At 41.9% G+C, this 27255-nt stretch overlaps 1 protein-coding gene across 1 annotated transcript in view; it reads left to right on the plus strand.

Moving 5' to 3' along the window:
- The first annotated feature begins 4675 nt into the window (after positions 1 to 4675).
- DPYS (dihydropyrimidinase) overlaps positions 4676 to 27255 on the plus strand; it is a 42527-nt gene continuing 19947 nt past the window's right edge. The window contains exons 1-4 of the mRNA XM_074942983.1: positions 4676 to 4936; positions 18096 to 18254; positions 21112 to 21291; positions 22577 to 22766. Coding sequence (XP_074799084.1) covers positions 4676 to 4936; positions 18096 to 18254; positions 21112 to 21291; positions 22577 to 22766 — 790 coding nt within the window. The remainder of the gene's footprint in view (positions 4937 to 18095; positions 18255 to 21111; positions 21292 to 22576; positions 22767 to 27255) is intronic.

Consider the following 27255-nt stretch of genomic DNA (forward strand, 5'->3'; position numbering starts at 1 on the left):
TGGGTTTGCCTTTCTTTTGAGATCATGCAATTAAATTGGTCTCTAAAACACAATCTCTCTGCCTATTAATATTTCTTGGTATTTGTCATGCAAGAGATGTCTAAGTATAGTTTCCTGAGAATACTTACTTTGTTCCTGATCACAAAACCATGAGTCTGATTCAAGTTAGACTTTTAAATCTTTCTTTCCATCATGTCTACTTTATCAATATTTCTGTGGCTCCAGAGAAGTAAAAATGCTAGGGCACAAATTATTCTTACACAGTCTCTCAAATCACTGAATTATGGTGTAAGAGTGTAGTATGAGCAAACATTGCTTAACAACAAACTCTTTTACACAGTACAGGGTCAGGTACTGATTATATAATAAAGACAATTTTTAAATTGAGTGAAGGGAAGTTTGGAAAAAATCGTTGAGGTGGGATTTTCAAAAGATGTAGGAGAACAAGTCCCACTGGAAGGCAATGGAGCTTAATAAAAATCCACCCTAGGAGAAAGACATCAGGAACAGGAGATGATGATGAATTTTCTTCCTGCAGGGTCCAGTGGGAGGTACTTCTATCCAGTGGGGGTAATTCAGGCCAATCCAACAAGGTGCTGTTGCACTATGACCATATTAAACATTTACCAAGTTTACGTAAATGTTGCTGATACAAGATTTTCTTGTTTGTCTATGTAAGCTAAATAAATGGACAGAGCTTCGATATCTGCCAGCAATATATTTAGCTCCAAGGGTAAAACTTTCAAAAGCACCTAATTGACTTAGGCACTTAGAAGTGTGCCTCATTGAAAGCCAGTGGGATTTAGATTCTTTTCTTCATCCTGCAGGCACCATGCTACAGTCCTCTATGTTTGAGGCAGTAGAGATCGATCAAATCCCTTTCTACGTGACAGATTGTCTGGGCCTGGTGGAACTGGTCATGAACGACTGACCACATCTGCAGTGCTCCCACGCTTTGTCGGGGTTCAGCTTATAGCTAGATCCTTATTATGTGGAGTTAGATATAAATGTGGGTTGTTGGTTCAAGGTGCATTATTCTATTTGTCAATCACCTCTGCACTTCTCAGTGGTTTAAGTTCTTAGCTAGTTACCTTGTCACACTAGGAAACATATTAGCAGGAGAGGGTAATTGTGTTGTGTTAAAATTATCCCAGTGTTCTAACGTGTGCTTTATAAACAGCTATTTTACAAGGTCTTCATTGCTTCCTCACTGGCCAAGCTCCCTTTATTTTTCTTGTTGGACAGATATTTACAAATAACGCAGCCATTTTTCAGTCTTTAATGTCATTCCCCTTCTTCCTTTAGGACCTGATTCTGTGAGGTGTTAACCATCCTCCACTTCCAGCATGAAGCTGTAACTTTCTCCTTTCCTCCCTAGTTTTATGCCTTCCTAACACGCCTTTCCCATTTTGAATCCAGGAGAATGGAACTCCTTCCATTTAAGTGAAGTCCATCCATTGGAAGTAGCCATTCCAAAAGGGGAGAAGAGCAGGAGTCCTGACTGCCCTGCCCCCAGTAAAGGTCTCCCAGACATGGCAAGTACCTTGGGGGAAGAATGGCAAGGGGGCAGCGTGGTACCGCTTTGCCACTACCTGATCTTATTGTGGGACAAGAAGGATGGGTTTGGGGTGGGATGGGGAAGCAGGCCTCCTGCGGGCAAGATTGGGAGAGGGGCCCTCCACAATCCAGACAGCTCTGTGAGGGCTTCTCAGTTAAACAGAAGGACTTTGGATAGCTACTCCCCTTGCATGGGGGTGAAAGGGTTTTCCCAGAGCATAGGAATTTTTGAGTTTGAAGGCCTTCCCCCACATCCTCCAAGAAATGGGCTCTGTAGGAATGCCAGTCCCCCACGACCCTATAGGGAATGGATTCAGTGAGGTGGTCTCATTTTAAAGAGGAGCAGCCAGAACAAGTTAGGGTTGGAAGGGAGCCCTGTGCAGTGGTGAGGTGACCCTAATTGTTACTTTGCCTGGGGCCCAGGTTCGCCTTAATCCAGAAGCCTACTGTGTGGGTGGCAGTGAAGCCTGCACTGCTGTTGCTTACGCTGTCCCTGATCTGAGTAAAGCCAGACTCCAGAGCCACCACCCCAGCACTAAACACTAGCTTTTAAAGAGCTCAGCTCCCATTCAGACAGCAAAATAAGTGGCCAGGTTTGCAAAATAGCTCAGCACGTTGTATACTGCTCACTTCTGAAAATCTGGCTATAAGCATCATAGAGGGAGCATCAAGGCTCAGCACTCTTGAAAATATGGCCCTTATTAGTTGCCTAAACAGGAGCTGAGCTATTCTGAAAATGAGTACTTGTGGCACCTTAGAGATTAACCAATTTATTTGAGCATAAGCTTTCGTGAGCTACAGCTCACTTCATCGGATGCATACTGTGGAAAGTGTAGAAGATCTTTTATACGCACAAAGCATGAAAAAATACCTCCCCCACCCCACTCTCCTGCTGGCAATAGCTTATCTAAAGTGATCACTCTCCTTACAATGTGTATGATAATCAAGTTGGGCCATTTCCAGCACAAATCCAGGGTTTAACAAGAACGTCTTGGGGGGGGTGGGGGGGTGGGTTAGGAAAAAACAAGGGGAAATAGGTTACCTTGCATAATGACTTAGCCACTCCCAGTCTCTATTCAAGCCTAAGTTAAGTTAATTGTGTCCAATTTGCAAATGAATTCCAATTCAACAGTTTCTCGCTGGAGTCTGGATTTGAAGTTTTTTTTGTTGAAGAATTGCAACTTTCATGTCTGTAATCGCGTGACCAGAGAGATTGAAGTGTTCTCCGACTGGTTTATGAATGTCATAATTCTTGACATCTGATTTGTGTCCATTTATTCTTTTACCTAGAGACTGTCCAGTTTGACCAATGTACATGGCAGAAGGGCATTGCTGGCACATGATGGCATATATCACATTGGTGGATGTGCAGGTGAATTAGCCTCTGATAGTGTGGCTGATGTTATTAGGCCCTGTGATGGTGTCCCCTGAATAGATATGTGGGCACAGTTGGCACTGGGCTTTGTTGCAAGGATAGGTTCCTGGATTAGTGGTTCTGTTGTGTGGTATGTGGTTGCTGGTGAGTATTTGCTTCAGGTTGGGGGGCTGCTACAATACACACCTGCGGAAGTCAAGAAACAGATTGATAGAGCCAGAAGAGTTCCCAGAAGTCACCTACTACAGGACAGGCCTAACAAAGAAAATAATAGAACGCCACTAGCCGTCACCTTCAGCCCCCAACTAAAACCCCTCCAACGCATTATTAAGGATCTACAACCTATCCTGAAGGATGACCCATCGCTCTCACAAATCCTGGGAGACAGGCCAGTCCTTGCCTACAGACAGCCCCCCAACCTGAAGCAAATACTCACCAGCAACCACATACCACAAAACAGAACCACTAATCCAGGAACCTATCCTTGCAACAAAGCCCAGTGCCAACTGTGCCCACATATCTATTCAGGGGACACCATCACAGGGCCTAATAACATCAGCCACACTATCAGAGGCTCATTCACCTGCACATCCACCAATGTGATATATGCCATCACGTGCCAGCAATGCCCTTCTGCCATGTACATTGGTCAAACTGGACAGTCTCTACGTAAAAGAATAAATGGACACAAATCAGATGTCAAGAATTATAACATTCATAAACCAGTCGGAGAACACTTCAATCTCTCTGGTCACGCGATTACAGACATGAAAGTTGCAATTCTTCAACAAAAAAAACTTCAAATCCAGACTCCAGCGAGAAACTGTTGAATTGGAATTCATTTGCAAATTGGATACAATTAACTTAGGCTTGAATAGAGACTGGGAGTGGCTAAGTCATTATGCAAGGTAACCTATTTCCCCTTGTTTTTTCCTAACCCCCCCCCCCCAGACGTTCTTGTTAAACCCTGGATTTGTGCTGGAAATGGCCCAACTTGATTATCATACACATTGTAAGGAGAGTGATCACTTTAGATAAGCTATTGCCAGCAGGAGAGTGGGGTGGGGGAGGTATTTTTTCATGCTTTGTGCGTATAAAAGATCTTCTACACTTTCCACAGTATGCATCCGATGAAGTGAGCTGTAGCTCACGAAAGCTTATGCTCAAATAAATTGGTTAGTCTCTAAGGTGCCACAAGTACTCCTTTTCTTTTTGCAAATACAGACTAACACGGCTGTTACTCTGAAACCTGTCATTATTCTGAAAATGTGGCCCCACAGTCACTATTTAAATATTTTAAAAGAAATTGGTGAAACCCCTGCTTTCTCTGACTGGTTCAGAGTAGTGATCAGCAGATGTTACATGCTAAACTGGGGGCAGTGGGAGGAGTTAGTGGTGCAGGAGGAGAGTCCTCTGATAGAGATATAAATACTAGTATGTCACTTATGTTTGGGAGCCACATGTAAATAACTTGACATGCTGAGAGAAGCAGACTGGTGAGGGAGAGTGGGCAGCAAAGCACCTTTCAGGAGGAACTGCTGGGATCAGTTTTAGAGGAGGAACCAGGAATCTGTCTGTTTCATTCCAAAGGAATGCATGCAGAGTGTTCTTGTTCTCCCAGTCTGTATTCCTACAGAAGAGAAGCCTGAACCTGACGCCTGATAGTGCCACTGCTTCTCCTGCTGTTCTCAGAATTCAGGTTCCACTGCGGGGCACATTTGCAAGGAGCCTGCAGCAAAAACCATGGCTCCCCTACAGCAGAGGATTTTGATCAAAGGGGGGAGAGTGGTGAATGACGACTACTCGCAGTTGGCTGATGTGTATGTGGAGGATGGAATGGTGCGGGCAGTGGGACCACACCTGCAGCCTGGGGCACCTGCTGGGCTCCTAGTTATAGATGCTTGCAACAAACTGGTGCTGCCTGGGGGGATTGATACCCACACACACATGCAGTTCCCCTTTATGGGCATCCAGTCCAAAGATGACTTCTACCAGGGAACAAAGGTAAATCAATCTATCTGTCTTGTCTTTACCAGGAGGAAAATTCATTACCACCATCTCAACTCTTGCTCTAGGAGAGAAGTCATCTCCTGAACACCTTCTCTCCCTTTTTAGAGGGTCAGCACAGGAAGGAGGAGCGTTTTCTCTTCCATGTTTTACTACCTCTGTCTCTCTACCGAGGAAGGTCCAGTTTATATCTGTCAGTGATGTCCTCATTTTCCTGAGTTCTGTACTTGGGTTCTGTTTGCTTCACCTTTGCAAGCCAGGTAAATTACATGAGCAGCTCTAGTGTAGTGAGGTGCTTGTATGTTAGAATTTATTGAAATTAGTGAATCAATTTAATTCCTTATGCAAAGTGCTGATATCGTGCCCTGGAGACTGAAGTTCTGTCCCCAGAGCAGCTACAGCACTGCAGCTGCTCAGCATTCCTCACTCTGCCCTTCCAGTAAATTTGCCCTATCACCAGCCTCCACGGGAGTCAAACTGATGTCCCAGAACTGAGTCTGTATACCATTACCAGTCCCCTGAACCATCTAGTCCTGTAAAGGCAGAATTGCTGTTTGTAGAAAAGAGAAGAATTGCATACCCTCATAAGGAGGACTGGGTTAAATTAAGTCTAGATTAAATTCTTATTTCATATACCTTACATCGTAAAATATATCCAATAAGTTTAATTTAACTTTAGTTCTGTTATGTAGTGATGTCATGCAATAACCCTACAATTATGATTTAAGGCATTTTAGTATCAGTGATCACAGATTAGATTTACCTGATTTTTAAACACAGATCAGATTTTCATTTCTTGCCCACCCTGTGTTTTCACCACAGAGCAGAGTTAAAGTCGTTTGGGTATCTTAACTATGCATTTCCGTACTTTAACCTATTTGGGTTTCTTTTATGTTTAACCTTAACTCTGAATTTCAGAGTTTGTAATGTTTGTTTTTTAGGATAATTACAACGGTCTTGTAATGAGTGTTACCCTTAAGTTACCAATATACACTGGACTTAATATTGAGAGTACAACATATTGTATAGGGATCCTTACACTGCATTTTTCATTATTAGTGTGCTTTTTCTTAACATGCACCAAGGCCATTTGCAATTGTTAAAATAGATGGATCTTAAATTTACTGCAAAGCGTTCAGTAAAGAATGATTTTTGTATCAAAGCAAAGTGATTTTCTAGCATAGTAAAATAACCTGTATGTCAAACGTGTCATGTTTCCTGTTTTAAGGTAGATTTATAACAGTTTTAAAAGACACTAAAATATTTAATCTCTATATTCATGAATATTTATTAAGGTTGACAACTGAAAGAGCATTTTAAACTTAATCATGGGTGTTTTTCAAAATCCAAGCTCTGTGATGGGTAGCTGGTAGATATGAGAGAATAATTAGCAGTGAATCTATTATATGAATTTCATACCTTTTATATCTGTAAGCTGTCTATGAGCTGATTACATTTTTCTCAAAAACAGTCATTATACAAATAATTTCCAAAAATAACTCTTGGTTTGTAAATTGTTCAATGAGCAGCTTTCTGTGTGTACTGGGTATTAGAAATTGAAAATTCAAGTAGTTAGTTTTCCTGGGACATATGAATCTCATGGCATGTTTCTGTTTCCTGATTGGACAAGCAAAACTCTTCAAATCAGGTTTATGGACTAAATATTCATGTTAATATATACAACATTCCCTATCTGTGAATATTCTCCAAAACATAAGGCTTACTGTTACCACAGACATTTCTGCCCATAAACTTGTTCACCAGAATATACTCTGAATGGGTGAAATTCTAGGTGTGAATAAAAATCTCAGGGTTGTGGTTCAGGCTTCATCTGTGAGAAACCTAGATGATGCTGGCTGGCAGAAGGAAACATTTTGAAGAGCTAGCAGAGACTATGACCTTGTTGCAGTTGAGGGCATCTGTCTTTTATTCATCAATGAGTCACCCAAACTTTGGTACCTGGTAGATTCAGCTCAACTTATGGATAACAACTAGAAGCAAAAACACCTTTACCAATCTGTGGATAGCTAAGTGATTATGCCTTTTCCTGTCAAATGAGGATCAGATTATGGGGATAATTCTTCTTCCCCTCCTGACGCTGCCCTTGAAGTTCAATGGTTATATTATGCCACTGTTCACTTGCTCATGAAGCATGCCATAGAATTCTAGGTTTTAAGTCCAGAAGGGACTATGAGCTGATTTAGTCTGAGCTCCTGAATAGCAGCGGCCATAGAACTTCATCCCATTATCCCTTTATTGAGCCCAATTGTCATAAATATAAAGGGAAGGGTAACCACCTTTCTGTATACAGTGCTATAAAATCCCTCCTGGCCAGAGGCAAAATCCTTTCACCTGTAAAGGGTTAGGAAGGTAAGATAATTCTGCTGGCACCTGACCCAAAATGGCCAATGAGGGGACAAGATTCTTTCAGATATGGAGCGGGGGGAACAAAGGGTTTGGTCTGTCTGTGTGATGCTTTTGCCGGGAACAGATCAGGAATGCAGCCTCACAACTCCTGTTAAGTTAGTAAGTAATCTAGCTAGAAATGTGTTAGATTTCCTTTTGTTTAATGGCTCGTAAAATAAGCTGTGCTGGATGGAATGTATATTCCTGTTTTTGTGTCTTTTTGTAACTTAAGGTTTTGCCTAGAGGGATTCTCTGTTTTTTTAATCTGATTACCCTGTAAGGTATTTACCATCCTGATTTTACAGAGGTGATTCTTTTACCTTTTCTTTAATTAAAATTCTTCTTTGAAGAACCTGATTGATTTTTCTTTGTTCTTAAGATCCAAGGGTTTGGGTCTGTGTTCACCTGTACCAATGGGTGAGGATTCTTATCAAGCCTTCCCCAGGAAAGGGGGTGTAGGGCTTGGGGGGATATTTTTGGGAAAGACGTCTCCAAGTGGTCTCTTTCCCTGTTCTTTGTTTAAAATGCTTGGTAGTGGCGGCATACGGTTCAAGGACAAGGCAAAGTTTGTATCTTGGGGAAGTTTTTAACCAAACCTGGTAAGAATAAGCTTAGGGGGTCTTTCATTCAGGTCCCCACATCTGTACCCTATAGTTCAGAGTGGGGAAGGAACCTTGACACCAGTAAACCTGCATTTGACTGCCTTCCAAAAAAAAATCTTTATTTTAAGACTTCAAGGGATGGAGAATCCACCACTTGCCTTGCAAGTTTGTTCCAATGGTTAATCACCCTCAGTGTTAAAATACATAAATTTATGCCTTATTTCTCATACGAATTTGTCCAGGTTTAACTTCCAAGTCTGTGGATCTTTTTATGCCTTTCCCTTTAGATTGAAGAGCCATTTAGTACCTGGTATTTTCTCCCTGTGTTTATGCACTGTGATCAAATCATATCTTGGTCCTTTTGATAAACTAAATAGATTGTGCCCCTTAAGTCTCACTGTCTGACTTTCTCTCCAGCCTCAGTCTTTTTTTGTTTTTTGCTCCTTACTTGCACCCCATCCAATTTTTCAACATCCTTTTCAAAAGTGTGAACAGCAGAACTCTATGCAGCATTCTAGTATCAGTCTCTGCCCTATGCAGAGGTAAAATCGTCTCTTTCCTCCTACTCACTATTCCCCTCTTTATACATCCTAGCACCGCATTAACCCTTTTTGCCACAACATCGCAATAAGAGCTCCTGGTTCCATTTTTTATCCAATATGTCCCATAAATCCTTTCCAGAGTAAGTGCTTTCCAGGAGCTAGTCTCCCATTGTGCTGTCATGGACTGCATTCTTTGTTCCTAGATGTGACTTTTTTCTGAATGAGCCCAGCTTACCAAGAGAGCCATATCATTCTATATAACTGTCCTGTCCTCATCATTATTCACCACTCTCCCAAACTTTATCAGCCCTGATTTTATAGTTACCTCTTGTAGCAAGGTGACGACTCACTGGTGTGATGCCTCCTGCTGGTCATCTCGGGAATTAGCTCTTTCCAGCCCAGCGCGCCCTCTGCAGGCCAGTGTTTCACCTGCCACTGGCCCTGGGTCCCTCCCAGACCCTGGTACCCTTTACCCAGGGGTTCTGCCCCAGCAGTACTCCCACACTCTGGGTCTCCCCTCCCAGGGGAACCCCCAACCCTCTAAACCCACCTTGCCTCAGTGGCTACTGCCAGTCATTATCTAGCCCCTGCTCACTGGGGCAGACTGCAGTGTAATGGCCACTCATCACTGGCAAGGGGTTAGGATCTGCTGCCTTTGCCTATCCCCGGGCTGCATCTCTGCAAACCCAGTACCTTTTGGCTGTAAACAAGGCCTGCAGCCTGGGGGTTTACCAGGCTGGAGCTCTCCAGCTCCCTTTGCCCTTCCTCAGCACTGTTCCACTTCAGGTACCTTGCTTCCAGGCAGCTAGCTCTTCCCACTCCAGGGCTAGAGTGAGACTCTCTCAGCTCCTGGCCCTTAGCCCTCTTATAGGGCCAGCTATGGCCTGACTGAGCTGGCCACAGCTGTGGCTGCTTCCCCAGTCAGCCTTGCCTTTCCAGGGCTGCTTTAACCCCTTCCGGGCCGGAGTGGGGTGACCACCCCACTACACCTCTAGATCATTGCCAAAAATATTGAATAGCATTGGGCCTAAAGTCAATCCCTGAAGAACCCATTAGAAATACCCCCATTCGATGATGATTCCCCAAGACCATTACTTTTTGAGATCTGTCAGTAAGACAGTTCTTAATCCATTTAACATGACATTTATTGATATTGGATAGTGATAATAACAAGAATACACCCACACAAGTACTCCACCAATGACACTAATGACATGTTCAGTCCCACATCCTAGTCACATAGTGGTGAAATACTGACAGCATGTGAACAGATGAAGTGCACAGGCTCAGGCAGCCAAGAGGGCTGAAGCACATTTGAGGCTATAAAGGCCAGACAAGCAGGCAGCTGAGAGAGATCGGGAGTTCTGAGAGGGCCTGGAAGCAGCTGGGAAACACATTAAAATTCTTGTGTTAGTTGCTTATGCCCATATGCAGTAGATTGGATAAAAAGAACTGTCAGTCCTTGTGCCTCAGCATAATCTGATCACCAGCTGTATGAAGAAAAACTTTCCCCTATGGTGGAATATGCACAGTTTGCCAGCTGCATAATAGATTTCATTTGGTTTTACTTCCTTTTAAGCATCTGGAATAGGCTACTCTTAGAAATGGGATGGTGGAACCCATGGATCTGTATTAGCTGCAGGAGACAGAACTGCTTGGTTGACTACCCAGAGAAGGGTTGAATCTTATGTGGCTTACACCTGAGTGAAACATATCTTTGTCTATCTTTTTGACATGATTATCTGTGACCAGAGAGTAGTCAAGAAGAGCCCTCATGTTCTTAAGAGACCCTCCTTTTAAAGTGGACACAGAAATCTTTATAATGGTGATCCTGTTTACTTCTGCCTTGGTCACATTAGGAACATCGGATTTGCCATTCTGGATTAGACCTAATACCCATCTAATCCAGTGTAGGTTCAGTGCTAGCCATTTAGTACATATCACTCTGTAGTTTCCCCAGTTTATCAACTGACAGAGCAGCCTTGAATTCCTAAATCTTAATCTTAAACTTAAATCAGAGAAATCATTATTTCCTGAGTGAATTAAATTGGGAAGCTCTGTTATGAAACTGTTATAATTGATCATTAGGAAAACTTTGGCAGCGGGAGTGGTATTGCATTGTTTGTGCTAGGTAACTTGGAAAGGTTAATGCAAGTTACCTAATTTTTCTAGGAAGTTTACTTTGGGCCTGAACTTTTCCTCTATTAGTCATGTGAGCAGGTTTTGAAACAATGGGCCCTGTATGTAGCTACTTCATGTCTATAACTAATTCATGCAGAATAAACCAAACAAATTATTTATTTTGTAAATATAAATATTTCCCCTGGAAAATAAAACTTGGCTCCAAATGTCTATTTAAATGTACTACAATAGCCACCAGACATTATTTCAGTGGAACAAACCTGTGTTGCAAAGAAACATGAAAACTCTCCAGATGCATACAGTCTAGCAACTTCTCTGGACATAGACATATAAAAGACGCGACACAGGTAACTCTGATTGTGAGGCTATAAACACATATACATCAAGAGGTTCTAAATTAAGAACAGAGTGCAAGTGTTTTATGTTGTCCCTGGAACCACTGAGTTGTGCATCTTTTAACCTGCGCAGGCTTGGATGAAGTTCTGATGAATCACAAGGTTTTAACATACATTGTATGCAGTATAGTTGTAGCTATGTCGGTCCCCGGATATTACCTCACCCACCTTGTCTCTCTAAGGTTTTAACATGATTTTTGTTAGTTAAAATTGTATATAATACGTTGTCCTATATTCTCTGGGTCAGATCCTTGGCTGTGATTGAGGTAAGCACAACACAACTTGGGAGCAAGAGCGCAAACGTGACTTTGAGACAGCTTTGCTCTCTCCACAGTCCTGGCACAGCTGTGTACCATGGCAGTTCCCTAGCATAAATTAGAACAGATCAAAGCCTGCTTTAATTTGTGCCAGCTCTTAGGAGCCCGAGAGTGCTGATAGCAGCTAAGGTGTGAGATGCTGTGGCCATACCCCTTGTTGTGCCATGCCCCCTCTGCTGACCACAAGAAGACATTCCAGTATAGGAGGTACGGTACCACTGGAAGATTCACTTTCACTGGGATGACCTTCCAATGGCCAGCACTTTAGGCTTTAGGGCTGTTTTGTTTCATTAGTGTAGCACAGCTAGGCTTCCTCACCTAAATCTTCTATTGTGTGTTTCTGTTTGCTACACACACACCCCCATTCTCTCATACCATGTTTGGCTTGATTTCAAAACCGATATGGAAAGCTTTGTTAGGTACTAAGGGCACAGTCACATACTACTGGGCAAAATGCTCTCTTCTTTGAGTAGCCTCTGCACCTGCTTGTGCAGATGATTTAAACATGTGCCTTTGCACCTAATTGTAAGTGTTTACCGGATCAGGAGACAAGACTGTGACATCAGCAGTAACTCACCCATCATGCAACTGGCTTTACGTCATTTGCATACCGCATTTCTATTTTTTCTAATGCTGTAAAATTATTCCCTACTGTAATATGTTGTATTTCATAAGGCTAATCTAACAGCTGTGAAATATACAATAATGCTCTGAAAGCCACATAATAATAATACGCTAGGTGCTGTAAATAGAACAAAAAGATTGTCCCTGCCCCATGCAACTTACATATGAGTTTTTTCACTCTTCTGTATTTTCCACAGTATGCATCCGATGAAGTGAGCTGTAGCTCACGAAAGCTTATGCTCAAATAAATTGGTTAGTCTCTAAGGTGCCACGAGTACTCCTTTTCTTTTAGTGGTACTTTTGTTATATAGTGAGAGATGCTATTACTTTGCTTCCGTTTAAAATGTGTAAAAGATACTGAATTGCAAGAATAAGATAATATGCTTAGATAGGCTTCAAAACCAAGAACAAGGCAGGGTCCTGCAGAAATACCAGTGTTGTTATGGAACTTCAGGCCATGTTTAAAGCATGTGTACAAGCAGGCAGAGTGGAGAATGTAAATGCAACAATTGTGGCATTTTCTGAATGCCTCACATTGCAACCATGTGATTCTTTTGACATTGGTTTTGAATAGAATATATCATTTTACATATCTTATTTTGCATGTCTTTTTATAAGAGGTTCTCAACAGCGCTTAAATATTAATTTTCCTAGCCTCCCAGCAAGCTAGAGAAGTATTAGTATCTTCATTTTATAGATAGGAAAACTGGGGCACAGAAATAAAGTGACTTGCCAATCATCCCCACATAGTAAGTATGTGGCAGAGATGGAAATAGAGCCAAGTTTCTTGACCCTGAACCATTGCTTAACTCCAGGATCAAATACAGCAATAATAAATGTTTGATTGTACAACAACATTTAAATATTGCAGTAAATTGTTCAGCATTATATAAGGCTAAATTGCAATTGTTCATTTTAACATCCCAGCTTGGTTTAGTTGAATCACTTTCCAATTGCATGCAAGCTGTCCCACTGAAAATTATTTTAAACCAAAACATTTTCAGATATTGAAAAAGGATCCTCTGCACACTTCATTTGAGTTTGAAAATATAAAATCAGACAACTGTCCATCAGAATGGAAACTGCATGACTTGCCCTTATGGTTTTTTTCTGAAAGAAAATTGCACATTGTGACTTTTCACTCCTCTGAGCTTTCCTGATGTTAAATTTCAAGAATGAGCTGGGAAGTGGATTTTTATGAGACTGACATGACATCAAAACACAATCGTTGTGATTTGCTCACATTCAAAGGGCCATTTACTGTGCCTTGATCTTCCATAGGCACAGAGGGATTGAAAGGATGTGAAATTAATGCAGTGAAATCCTTGGAGAATTAAGTTACAAGAAACTAAGGCTACTTTACCCCTGAATGAGAGGATCCACACAAGGGTTAATACACTTTAGTGCATATGCATTGACTTCACACCTCCAGTTTACATTTTTTCAAAGCTGATTCTAACAGTTTTTCAGAAATTACACAATTATTTAAACTTCTATTCAAAATAATCTCCCTTTTAAGGGCTCATTCCTGTACATAGTATTCACATTCTGCTAGATTAACTTTTCAGCTGGTTTGCTCAAAAGTTTCCTAGGTCATGGGTTCTCAACCTGGGATCATGAACTTGAAGGGGTTGCAAAAAGGTCAGGGGAGGTCATGACTAGAGCGGAGTGACATTTTTCAAACAAATAGTTCATTTGCTGGAAAACCTATCTTTGGTCAACCCAAAAACGTGTGTGAATTTGACACTAATTTGCTGCATGTTTTTTGCCCCCAAAATAATTGTGGGGTAGAGTGGTTAGATTGGAGGTGGTTGTGCCACCCTACATAAAAATTTTAGCCCAGTGGTAACCACCAGGCTATAGAGTCATTTTCTTTCTCTCTGGCCCAAAATATTTTATTCAAAGTGCAATAGCTCCAACAGGAGAAATTGAGCAACACACCCTAGAATATGCTATTGACTCATCGTTAGGGCACTCACCTAGGAGAGGGGAGACTTGGGTTTAAGTTCTTGCTCCAGAGAAGGGATTTGAATTAATGTCTCTCACATCACAGGTGAGTTCCCTAGTCCCTGCTAAAGGTCATAAGGGGATTCTTTTGGAATCTAGCCCTTCATTTCCTTTGCTGTTATTTAAAAAAATGCCCAACAATTAAACAAAACATTTCAGGTCAAACAAAATGTTTTTCTTTGTTTACCCAAAATAAATTTTTTTCAACTTGTTTGAGACTGAAAATTTCAAAACATTGTGTTTTGGTCCTGGTCAACCCAAATTTATTTTAGGCTTTTTGGAACTCTCAGGAAACTGAAACATCTGTTACTTGCACAGCTCTAGTCATGATCATCTTCCCTTTCTTTATGTTTAGATGGAATGGAAAGATCCCACATGTATGATAGAGGTTTATAAAATCAAAAATGGTGTGATAAAAGTAAATAGTGAAGTGATATTTCCCTTTCACATAATACAAAAACCAGGGTTCACCTTATGAAAATAAGAGGCAGCAGGTTTAATACAAACAAAGGGGAAGTACTTTTTTTACACAGTGCACAACTAACCTGTGGAACTCAGTGCTATGGGATGATGTGATGGCCAAAGGTATAACTGGATTAAAAAAAGAACTGGATAAATTCATGAATGATATGTCCATCAATAGCTGTTAGCCAGTGTTGACCTCTGGCCTTGTTTCATGCATGTTTCAAAGTCTGCTGTAAGTAGAAGATATTATAAGGGCATTACTTGCTGGTTTGGAACATGCATACGTAACTGGGTTACTAAGCTTAAGGGCCTGCTATATTAGTTTGAGGCCTTGTAAGAGTAGTTATACTAAGGGCTGAGCCTGGTTGGGGTGCACGAGGGGATGCAAGCTCTGGGAAGCAGTTTGGGTGCTGGAGGGGGCTCAGGGCGGAGGGAGGGGGTTGGGGCGTGGGAGGGGGTGGAGGGTGCAGTCTCCAGGATGAGGCTCAGAGCTAGGGCAGGGGATTGGGGTGAGGGAGCATGTGTGGGCTCTGGGAGGGTGTTTGGATGCAGGAGGGGGCTCAGGGCTCGGGCAGGAGGCTGGGGTGTGGGAGAGGGTGAGGGGTGCAGACTCCGGCCAGGCGGCGCTTACCTTGGGCGGCTCCCAGTCGGTAATGCAGCAGGGCTAAGGCAGGCTCCCTGCCTGCCCTCGCCACTCCCAGAAGTGACCGACACGTCTCTGCAGTCCTGGGGGCTCCGCATGGTGCCCCTGCCTGCATGCACTGCCCGCACAGCTCCCATTGGCCGCAGTTCCTGGCCAGTGGGAGCTGCGGAGTCGGCTCTCTGGGCGCAGGCAGTGGAGACCCCTGGTCCCCTCCAGGGACCTCTAGTAACCAGGCAGTTAGATCATAGTTACACATAAGAATTAAGAAATATGTGGTCCTATAGAGAAAGAGACATTGAATCCTTTGTAAGAGAAACTTCTGTGTAGCTCAATTTGGGGAAGAACCTATGTTAATGGATAAAATATAAGTGTGATCATCAATAAACAGTAAAGCAGTGTGAAATATACAGTGACTTAATTTGCCAGGGCTACACCAAGATGGTCAGGGATGGAACCCTATGCTTGGGGTGACCCTAAACCTCTGACTATCAGAAGCTGGGAGTGGAAGACAAGTGGATAATTGCCCTGTTCTGTTCACTCACCCTAAAGCTCTGGTACGGGCCACTGTTGGAGACAGGATACTTGGCAAGATGGACTTATTTTTTTTTTTTGCTTCTGTTGTAACATGGGATCATAGTACGGACAACATAAAAAACTGCTGCCCTAAGGCATCATTAAGCACATACTTTAGCAAGAAGGATCACAGGGCCACATTTATATCAGAATCATTGTGAAATGTGAGTAAATGATTAGCTAGGGGATTGAATTGTGTCCTTCTGGTTTCATAAATAAAAGCATTGCATATCTGTAGTTGCAGATGTCAAGGAAGAAAAGATTGGCAGACAGACTAAGGAGGTGGAAATACCTATTTTTTAAAAGTGCTCACCAACAAGGTTTTATTGTATTTTGTGTTATGAGAGATGGGCTGTTTTGTTTCAAAATAAAATTCACTATAAAGTGAATGCAAATGTGTGTGAAAAGTTGCACTGATATTGACAAAAGTGATTTGCAAAACCCAAACCAATTGAACGTTCAAAAGTCTCCTGACTGCTCTGTTAAGAGCATTGTTTTGAAATCCACAAAGAGAAACAGAAAAGCTGTTGTGGCAAAAATTTCTCCAATTCTGGCATCCAGAAAGTGGTAGGTAGAATATTAAATTGTTTTGGAAAACAAAGAAGGGACTGTGAGGTTGAAAGAAATAGCTCTACGGTAAATTCTGGTGGCTTCTGCAAACAGGTTTAGGAAAGGAGAAGATGCAGAAACAGGCTGACTGAGATGGAAATAGGAAAAGAGTATTGCAATGTTAATGTGAACCCCAGTGTATTTTGATCTGACCTGGGCTTAACAGCTATGCAAAGGGATACTATTCAGAGGAGGAGAGCTTCTGGCTGATCAAACTAAATAATAAGAGCATTGACAGGCTGGAGCAGATTGGTGCTTTATTTAGTCCAGTATCCTATTTCTCACAGTGACCTACTACAAGATGCTTCAAAGAAAACTGCAAGAAACCCCACAGTGGATAATTAATGAATAATCCTCCCTAGAAGGCAAGTTCCTTCCTAACTCCATGCAGATAGTGGTTGATTTATGTCTGAAGTATGAGTGTTTGTGTCCCCACCAAAAAAAGATTTTTTTTCCATGTAAAAAAGATATTTCCATGTAACTATCTAATCTTTCTGGAATACAGCCATGCTTTTGCAGTTGCTATCTTGTGGCAATGAGTTCCAGAGGTTAAATGTGGACTGTTTAAAAATGTGTTTCCTGAATCAATCCTAAATTAGTTGTCAGTGAATGGTTCCTTATTTGTGCACTATGTATGAGAGAGGATAAATAAGAGTACCTGATTTGTTTTCCCTGCACCTCATGTCCCCTCTTAGTCTTTCCCTATCTAAAATAAATGGTCCCAGTCTTTTCAATCATTTTGTATTTTTGCCTTTCCTAATTATTTTTGTTGCCTTTCTCTGAATCCCTTCTCTTTCTGCTACCTTTTTTAGATAGGGTGATGAAAACTGAACTTAGTATTCCAGGTGGGGCTGTTCCACTGATTTATACAAAAAGCATTATAATTGCTGTTTTAAATGGAGGTTTCCATTCAATTGTCCACATTGAGATGGAGGTCTTTTACTGAGTGGTTACAGTTAAGGAAGAACCCAGCAATGTGTTTCTTCCAGCCTGCATTACTCTACATTCCTCAACACTGAATTTCATTTGCCATTGTGAAGCCCATCACCTACCTTTTATTACGTCTTTCTGAGGTCTCTCATAGTCCTCTCTAGTCATGACTTACCTAGCTAACTTTGCGTCATCTGAGAGTTTTGCCACTTCCCCGGGTTATCCCCTTTTTCAATTGAAAAATGCATTTAAAAATACGTTTAAAGTAATTTTGGTGTCCCACAGGGCTCAGGTTTTTAAACTGATGCTGTTCTGTATTAGAGGTACCATAATTCAAAGGCATCCTTTCTGCTTCCCTTGTTATTCTGCTGATATTTGGATTTATTTTGCCAACTCATCAGACCCTGGAAAAACATATCCACTTTGATTTATGTGTTTCTGGCACTCTTCTCCCTGTTTCACGTACCAGCTGGTTAGAGACGTTCAATGATGCAGGAATGCTGCAGACTCTCAAACCTTTAGTGCAGTGTGGGGCCTGTGTAACTATCTAATTTGTTTAGTCTTAGTTTCCTGTGTTTCTTCTGAATGCCTGGTTGGGACCTCGGTCCTCAGCCCTGTTTCATTACTTGGCCCTTTACATCTGTGACACACCTAAGCAGAAAATTAACGTCCTATTTGATGGAAACCAAGTAGGTCTCTGCACCATCACACTCTAAACTCAGATTTCATACAAGATGAGTCTTAAATTGCATATAGATTTTCAATGCATGGACAAAGGTGGGCATAGAGAGGAAAATTTGATTTTGAAGATATACAAGATGTATCAACATTATGGAGAAGGAGGAGTGAGAGGAACCTTTCTTCACTGATGGCTAAATAACTGCAACTCCTGTGGTTTCAGGCTGCTCTAGCAGGAGGCACCACTATGATCATCGACTTTGCAATACCTCAGAAAGGCTGTTCCCTTGTTGAAGCCTATGACACATGGAGGAACTGGGCAGATCCTAAAGTCTGCTGTGATTATGCACTGCATGTGGCAGTTACATGGTGGAGCAGCAAGGTAGATACAATAGTGTGTTAACGCTATATTGATTTCTGAATGTTAAGTTGAATTATTCATGACTAGATTTCAGATGTAAAGTGTAACTTGCTAACATAGGTAAAATGTATAAATACTTACCTGTGTTTGCAAAGGCCTTCAGTAGTATTGTCTTGGTCTGTGAGAGATCTCCAGGAAAACCCCATTCATTCTTGTGTATACTGGGCCTGACCAAGAGAAGTGCTAAGACCCTGATGATCACCTAAAATTTCCATTGATTTCAACGGGACTTTCAGGAATTTTGCATTTCTTAGAACGAGACCCATTCTTTGGGATCATATAGAATATGAGGTGCTATATTAATAATGGTATGATACTAATATTAAATACCAGAATATGGTTCTTCTAGTTCCAATTTTTAACTCCCCAAATTACACACTGAGACCTTAGTCCTGTAACATCCCAGACATGGGATTCTGTGCACTGAGCACTTAATGCATTGGTCACAACTTTGTAATTGTATAAAATAAATTAGCCAGTAAAGCTTAATGCATGAGCCTTAGAAGCTCAGCCTTAGGACCGTAGAAATACATTGAAAATACCATTGACGCTGGCTAAGTGTAAATTAGTGAACTGCCCTGGTTTTATATTTATAATTCCATTCATTTTGTTCTGTAGTCTTGGGCTGCATAAATGCATTTAATTTATCAAGAAAAATGGAAGTCCCTACATTTTTCAAACAGAAAGGGAAAGCTAGGCAAACCAGATGAAGACAAGTACATATGTCATGCCCTTTTGATATGCCACCAGCTCCTCATGCTCTAGCAGCTACTGCATCTAATTCTAATTTAATGCAACAGAAAACTTAAATTCTTGAGAATTCCTTTACCAGATCCAGACCAGAGTTTAGAGAAAGTAGACCTATTAGTTTGTCATCTCCACCGCTGCCCGTCCCGCCATACCTATATGAATATAGCAAGTGTGCTAAATGTTTGACATCTCTGATCTCAGAGCGAACGTTCTAATATTTTTATCCAGTTCAGAAGTCTTTCTTGGATTTAATGGGTCTCATAGGTTCCCTGGAATAGACCCACCCAGATGTTAGAGATCATAGTTAATGATCATTTAATAATAATCCTCAGAGGATTGCAAAGCACCATGCAAACTAACAATCAGAAGTATTGTATTATCTTAATTTTATTGAGCAGTTAATGCTCCAACCCCGCAACTGGCTACATGTGGGCAAATCCCTGCACCTATGCAGAACCCCGTGGTTCCCCCCATGCAGAGTCAATTGCAGGCTCAGGGTCTAAATGACTTGTCCAAGGTCCCAGGAAGTCTGTGTCAGTTCTGATAATAGAACCCAGGTGTCTGAACGTTCAGCACTGTTCCTTATCTATGACACTGCCTTACATCACTATATGGAAACCGTTTTAGTGGGTGACCAAGACCAAGCAAAGTGATACTGTCATGTGTCTCCTACTAATGACACAGATTGCAATTTATCAGGCATATTCAGGTCCAAATAGGAGTACGCCCTAGCGTGGGGAAGGAAAGGCTTCCCAGACTGGCATATACCCTGGAATAATGGAGAGGGGGGCAAGAGGGGTTTCCCAGATGGGCACATATGTGGATATTGGCGAGAGGGGTTTCCCAGATGGGGCATATTCCCTCCCTCTCTCCCCTCCAGTTCCAGGGTCTCTTCCAAATTCTGTAATTTAGCTGTTTTCAACCTAAATATAAATTGACATTTCAGCCATCTGCAAAACACACAGGGACTGGGTCTGGAAATCCTCACTTGGTTGCCCTCACTCTCCCAAGTTCCCTGGTGGCCTAGCAGCTATGACAGGCTTATGCCTTTAAACCAGTACATTTAACAGACCACACTACATGGGGGGTCATTCTTCCTATTTGCTTCTGTCTTGTGTCAGTCCAGAATCTGCTAACTTCCCAAGCTGCCTGGGAAGAAGTTACCTGTAAATCCCAACAGTAAAATTCAACCTGCCCGCAAAACAAATTAAAAAAAGCAAGCTGAAGTTTTTAAAGCACCAGCCTGTGAGAACCCCTTGGTTACCATGGAGAGGGCTGGGGGCTTAGAAGACGCCTCTGGATCCAGTTAGTACTTAGGGCAGGGAACACAGGGGTATGAAACATGAATCCCTTGCGGCTCCGGGATATACTGTTAGTGATCAGGACTTTTGATTCTACTGAGCCCAGAGATCCCATGACCTGGGATCCATGCAAGAGACAAAGGAGGCTTCCATGTAGATAATGATTCGAGAACTGGAACAAAATATCCCAAATGACTGAATATTACGTAGCCCCCAGGTTACACCCCTAAAGAGCAGAAACCTTTTCCTTGTCAGTCATTCCAGATTTGTCCTTACTCTTTGAGTGCCAGAGATTAATTCCCAGCAGGGACACAGCAGGTTTAGCATCTGGTCTGAAAGATCTAAACTCCCGGATCAAAACTTGCCCAGACCTACGCTCTGACCTTTTGCGAGAGAGAAATTGAATACTAATTAGCATACGGTGCAGGGCTCTTTCTACAAATTCCAGGCTCTTTGCACCACTTTCTTTGGTAAAAAGTCCAGTCTTTGAAAATCCTTTGTGTATTGGACATCTGTATGTGTGTATATGTAGTTTGTGAAGCACTTTGCTCTAAAAGGAGCTATGTAAATTGCTCTGAAACATTTTACTTTCCATGCTTGCTTGGTCTGAGTACATTTTTTCTTGATGGGCAAGTAAAATATCATTGGGTTGTTCATTATCCTCATCTCCTCATGGCAGTTTAGCAAGGCTGATAGAAGGGGAAAAGATTACAATTATATTTTTCTTAGCTGCATTGTGGGAATTGTTGACACTGTTTTTCTTTCAGGTCAAGGAAGAAATGAGAATTCTTGCTGAAGACAAAGGGGTCAACTCCTTCAAGATGTTTATGGCCTATAAAGATCTGTATATGGTTGGAGACAGTGAACTGTATGCAGCTTTTTCCCAGTGTAAGCACATTGGAGCCATTGCTCAGGTGCATGCAGAGAATGGGGATTTGATTGCAGAGGTAGGTGTTGGATGCAATGATTTAAAATTTGGAAGTCAAAGGTACTGACATGTCCCCCATTCCCACACTACCTGGCTGCCTTATGTCTTTACAGTTATGTAGGAAGTGCTATTATCCCCATTTTACTTATGGGGAATTGAGGTTAAGTGACTTGCCAGAAGTCTCTGTGGTAGATCAGGGAATTAAAGCCAGGTGTTCTGAATGCTACGCTAGTGTCCTAACCAGTGGGCCCATTTGATTTTGGATAGGTGCTTGATGATGCCAAGTAGCCTACTTCGTGCAAAGTAAATCATCCAATTCTTTTTAGGGCCTGACCCAGACACCTTTGAAATCAACAGGAGTCTTTCTATTGACTTTGGTGAGCTTTAAACCAGGCCCTTAATGTTTCTGAATTTCTTTTAAGCATGTCAGATAAACCACTGTGCATGAACATGAAGGCTAATGTTGTGTTTGTTTATTGTATATGTAGTTTAGCTCCCTTAAGTAGTTAGTGGTTGTGCTTATATGCATAAAGTGAAAAGCGCTGAGTAGGGCCAGGAGTATGTGGTAGGGTGAGAAATGATCCTTCTATAATGAGAGCATTACCACACAGCTGCCAAGAAGAGTGAGCCCAGAAGAGCAGGAGTGAGGTCAGTGGGAGGAACACATGGCTAAGTGCTTCAGTGGCATGATGAGGCTAGGACTTAACTCCAGGTTTTCAGAGTTTCTTCAACTACTCTAGCCAAAGATGCTTCAATAGACTCCCGAGTCCCTCAATAGGAAATGCATTTGTCACTAAACTACAAACCAGTGAGTGTTTAAGCTCTTGTAACACAATGACAATTATAATACTTTGTGCTCACCTAGACCCTTTTCATCCCTAGACCCCAAAGTACTTTACACAGGTAGTTAGGTATCTTTATAATGTGGGTAAGTATCTGTACTACTGATTGGTCCACTCAGGCATATAGATGTTCAGGGTGGGCTTTTCAAAAGCAGCTAAGCATCTTTGAAAGCCAGTGGCACTTGTGCTCCTAAGTCACTTAGGCATTTTTTAAATTGCACTCCTAAATATCGGAGTCTGACCTTTGACTTCAAGGGGAGCAGAAGTAGGCCAGTGCTGAGTGCTCTTGAAAATCCCATCCTAAGTGAATTGCCCAGTGTCACGCAGGAAGTCGGTTGCAGCATCTGGATTAGAACCCAGATCAGCTGACAGCTCAGTTGGCCAAACCACTGCTGCACTTATATAATTAATGCTGCTAATTAAAGCAACGCTAACATATATGCATTCTTGTGTGGTCTGTAGGGTGCAAAGAAGATGTTAGCACTGGGGATAACTGGCCCTGAGGGACATGAACTGAGTCGTCCTGAAGAGGTGGAAGCAGAAGCGACACTGAGAGCAATCACCATAGCAAACTCAGTGAACTGCCCTCTTTATGTAGTTCATGTAATGAGCAAATCTGCAGCAAAGGTGATAGCTAATGCACGAAGAGAAGGTAACTGTCCTATGGCATGTTCATGCTTGGTCCAGAGCATGAGAGTAATGGTCATGCTTGTTGAAGGATGGTCACAGGAAGGTGTCTTAGCTGGCTCCTCAATTGGGGTTTCTGTCAGGGGTTGAGGGGGGGGATGATAGTTGGGAGGGTGGGTAAGGGCATTTTAAACTGCTGCTGCAGGGGAGAGAAAGACAGTGGCTCCGAGCAGTGTATAGAGGTTGAGTGTACTTGTCCTCTGTGTGTTAAACATACACGGTTGGTCACTGCTATGTCATGGCACAGAGATATAAAAATACTGTGACTTTCTGAGTCAGCTGCTGCTTTAATAAAAGTAAAATAGTTTGTTTAATTGCAAGAGCTAAATCTCTCTTTAATTTTCACTATCTACTTGGTATATGAGGAATTCCAATAGCAGGAAACAGGAGCATTTGAGGGTAGCCTGTACATTAACTTCATGCTGCCCTTGTGTACAAAAGCTTTAGTCTGGCCCTTGCACTGATGTTCTGAATTATTAGTGCACTTGGTTTTTAATCAAGTTGCGGGATGTCACATACATGCTGGCTAACGCCAGTGTTTGAAAAAGTGCTCACTAATTTTGGGTGCCCAACTTGAGGCACCACATGCCAGGTGAGTGCTCTCCCCACTGGGCTAAAGTGTGTGTGGGGGGGGGGGCACTGTCTCCCCTGTCATTTTCTTCACTTTTAAACAAAGTTCAAAAAATGACTCAAACCAAAACATGTCAGTCAACAGGATGTGAAACTTTTCCAACCTTTTGGATTCACCAAAAATTTTGAAGGATTTTGGTTTTAGTTTGACCTGAATTAAATTATTTTCCAGATTTTCTGACCCGCCAGCAAACTGAAAAATCAGATATTCACACAGCTCTAACCATGATGGAAGGGGCCCAAATCTTTATGGATTACTAGCCTTTTCAGATCCCACTTGGCTTCCCTCTTGATCCAACTTGATCCAAGTATGCCTCAGTTTCCCTGCCTATACATTTTGGCTACCGGCCTACCTTATAGGCTTGATTAATTTCTTTAAAGTGTTTTGAGATAGTGGATGAAGGTTCCATAGACGTGCACAGTAATATTGTTACAAATAGGATTAAAGTAATGTTTACCCACATCCTGTTTGGCTATCTCCAGTATGTCTATACTTCAAATGTATTATGGTATTCTAATAAGATTCTGTCTTATTGATTCAAATATGTAAAGGAATCTTTTACCTGTATCTTATTTAGCAGCAAAGATTATCAATACTGTGCTAAACTAGATTTGTCCACTAGGTGACACTCCTGGTAGTAACGTGGAATCTAACTTGCTGTATGCCTTTGCAAATTCATTCAGTCAAGTGGTGTCAGAATCAAATATAAGAAACTGCAAAATCAGTCAAAATATCCATCTGAAAGCAGAAATTTTGACAAGCAAATGTAAAGGCCTGATGACAGGAAAAGAGTGTTTTGCACTACGCTGTGTCAGTACAGAAGTCTGTAATGCTGGCAAAACCTATAACACTTATAAAGTCTCCTTCATGTTATATGTATGTCCTGGAGTCCATGTAGGATTACTGGTGACTAGGCACAAAGAACAAACTGATTGCATTCTGCTCCCTGCTACCCTGAAGAAATCTGGAATTACTTCATTCAGTTGCTCCAGGTTTACATGAGAGAAATGAGGTCTGGCCTACACTTAAAAAGTTTTAAGGGAAAAACTTTTACTTCAGTTGGACGTGAGGTTTTTTTGACTGAAATAGTTTGTACCAGTAAAAGCCCCAGTGTGGGTACTGGTATAAAGGTGACTGGTATAGCTTATTCTGCTTCCCCTACAGAACAGCTATACCAATATACAGTAAGTACATGGTTTCTGGTATAACTGTGTCCATGTTTTATGGGGGTGGGGGGAGAACCACAACAGTTAAAGCACAAACCTTTCTAGTGTAGATAGGGCCTGAGAGTGGATTTTGACCAATTAAAAAATCCAGCCCCCTGAATTTTTAAAAGATTGATCCAAAAACAACATACTAAAATTGGCCAAATTATAAACAGAATGTCACTGTAGAATAAGAAGATTGCTGGACTAAACATACAGAACAAAGCCCTTAAAGACCACCCCAGCTAAGGCTCAGTTGACAGGTCAGATTAGGCTCTGAATTGCAGATGTGTGAATCACACTTCTGAAAATGGGACTTAGGCTGTCACTTACATGCTTCTGAAAATTTTATCCCAATAAACAACGTGCAAGGATCAAATCTTCAAGTGTGACATGATTTCAGCTGATGGGTCTCAAGATTATGCCTCTCCTTGAACTGCAGAGAGATTTGACAATAAATCTGAAGCAGGCAGTGAGCTTGGGGATAGACCAGTTCGTGGGGAAGCAGCCAGTGCCGGCTCAGCTAAATGTTTAGTGAAGAGACAACTAAGAACCTATTTTCAAACAGACCTGACTCCAGAGTACAGCGAAAGCGGTCAAAAAGACCGGAAGGGGCTTGCTTCCTGCTTAGTATTTTTATTAAATACAAGAAAATGTGACAAAATGCAATGGTATTACGGGTCTGATCTGTCACTGCACTACCCAGTATAGTGTCTTTAGGCATAAGCAGGTTGCGTTACTAGAGCCTTCCCTCAGAATGTCCTTGCTTGTTGGTTTAAGGCAGTTTCTAATATTATTTTACCACTAAATCCAGTGAGTCATGGTCAGAATGAAATGCAAGAAATAGTAAAATCAGCAAAAATGTCCAAATTTAACCTGGCAAAGTTGCAGCATGCTAGACTCAAGGCCATTACTGAAAATGAATCTGCAGGTTTATGCTCTTTGCAACTCATGGGAGCACCTCAGGTTATGTTCTGATTGCAGAAACTTCATCATGAGTGATGATACATGAGCCAGAAAGAACCAGCTTGACTCATGCATCCCAGAGTGTGCTGGGCTAAGAACTGAAAACATCTATGTACCTGTAAACACTGAAACTCAGATATGGAACTATTGGCAGACAATCACGGAACCCCCCAGTGCCGTTTTTGCAGGCTTTTTTCCACAGTATTTCACGGTGAAGTTCACTCTGGGAGGAATTCTTTCCTCTGCTGCTGAGCCAGCCCCAGCAAGAGAGAATTCCCCCGGCACAGGCATTGCGTAAGCACTGCCGCCACAAGACCCAGGGTAGGAGGCATGGTGAGCGTGGGAGAGGAGTGTTGCAGGTGTAGGTGGAACTGCCTCCCACAGGCAGCTGAAGACAGGCTGCTGTAACCTCAGCAGACCCTCAGAAATGTCTGTTACGTCGGGAGGCCCCTGTGGCCTAAAGTCACATTACCACCCGCTCCCCACCCACCTGAACCATGGATGTGAATTTTGTGCTGTGTCTCTTAGAAGGCAGTGCAGAATCCCGTCCTTTAAAGTTTGAAAATAAATGGACATAATGAAAAGGATCTACTGCTTAGGTCTTGGAAGAGAGTCCTGGGGTTCTCATCTTCTTCTCTTTGTGTCTTTCTCCTCCTCTCTTTGCCTAACTCCATAATACAATTAGATAAATGGGACTGGAAGCTTAAAACGCCGCAAGCCAAAGACGAAGTAATAATGAGAAAAATAACATTCACCAGTATGTGACAAAGCAAAGCAAATTGAGCCAATGGGAGAAGATTACTAATATCTATGTCCTGAGAGATGCTGAAACCATCTGGTAACGGGTGTAACTGGAGAACAAAATTAGAGCAGCACTAGAAGCCATACACTAATTAATAGTTGCAGGCATATCGGGATTGATCAAAGCTTAAAAATGGTCATAGAGCATTTTTGTATACCTAATCCTCACAGAGCAATTGAGGAATAATGGTACAACACCTGCTGAGAATGTAAGTTAAAAGAATGCCAATCAGCAAAGAAAGGCACTGCTTGCATGTCTGAAAACTTGAGCCCCTCTTAAACAGGTGGCACTAGATTAGCTTGAAATTGAATGAATGGGATGCTTTTAGTGCCTTTCATTGTCATCTCACAGGCCTTCACAAATAAATGAATTACACACTGGTAATGCAGTAACTGCCTGTGCAAATAAAACAGTCCCACAGACATCAGAATCTGGCTATTGAGATCTAGCTTGTTGGTGAAGCTATGCCTTATCCCTTTCAGAAAGTGTGAGTGGACATTTTATTTCCACTGGGAGAGCCACAAGCAGAGGTTGCCTTTCAGAGGAGACCTTAAATTGGGGGTAGCACTTGTCACAGTGCAACATCCTTCCCTCATACTGCACAATGCTATCAGCACTGGATAATAACTCATGCCCTTGAGATGAGCAGAATTTCCATCCTGGACCTGAAAAACCTTTCCCCACAAGAGTTTTGGTTTTGACACATTGTGATTTTTTTTAATGAAAAATGATTACATCCAAAAATTCCTGACCAGTTTTCCTTATAGTGGGCAGTATCTGAGCAGCTCACAACCTTTATTGTATTTCTCCTCCCACTCCCGCTCTGAGACAGGACAGTGCTATTATCCCC

Source organism: Natator depressus, chromosome 2 (genome assembly GCF_965152275.1).
Source record: "Natator depressus isolate rNatDep1 chromosome 2, rNatDep2.hap1, whole genome shotgun sequence".
Classification (NCBI taxonomy): domain Eukaryota; kingdom Metazoa; phylum Chordata; order Testudines; family Cheloniidae; genus Natator; species Natator depressus.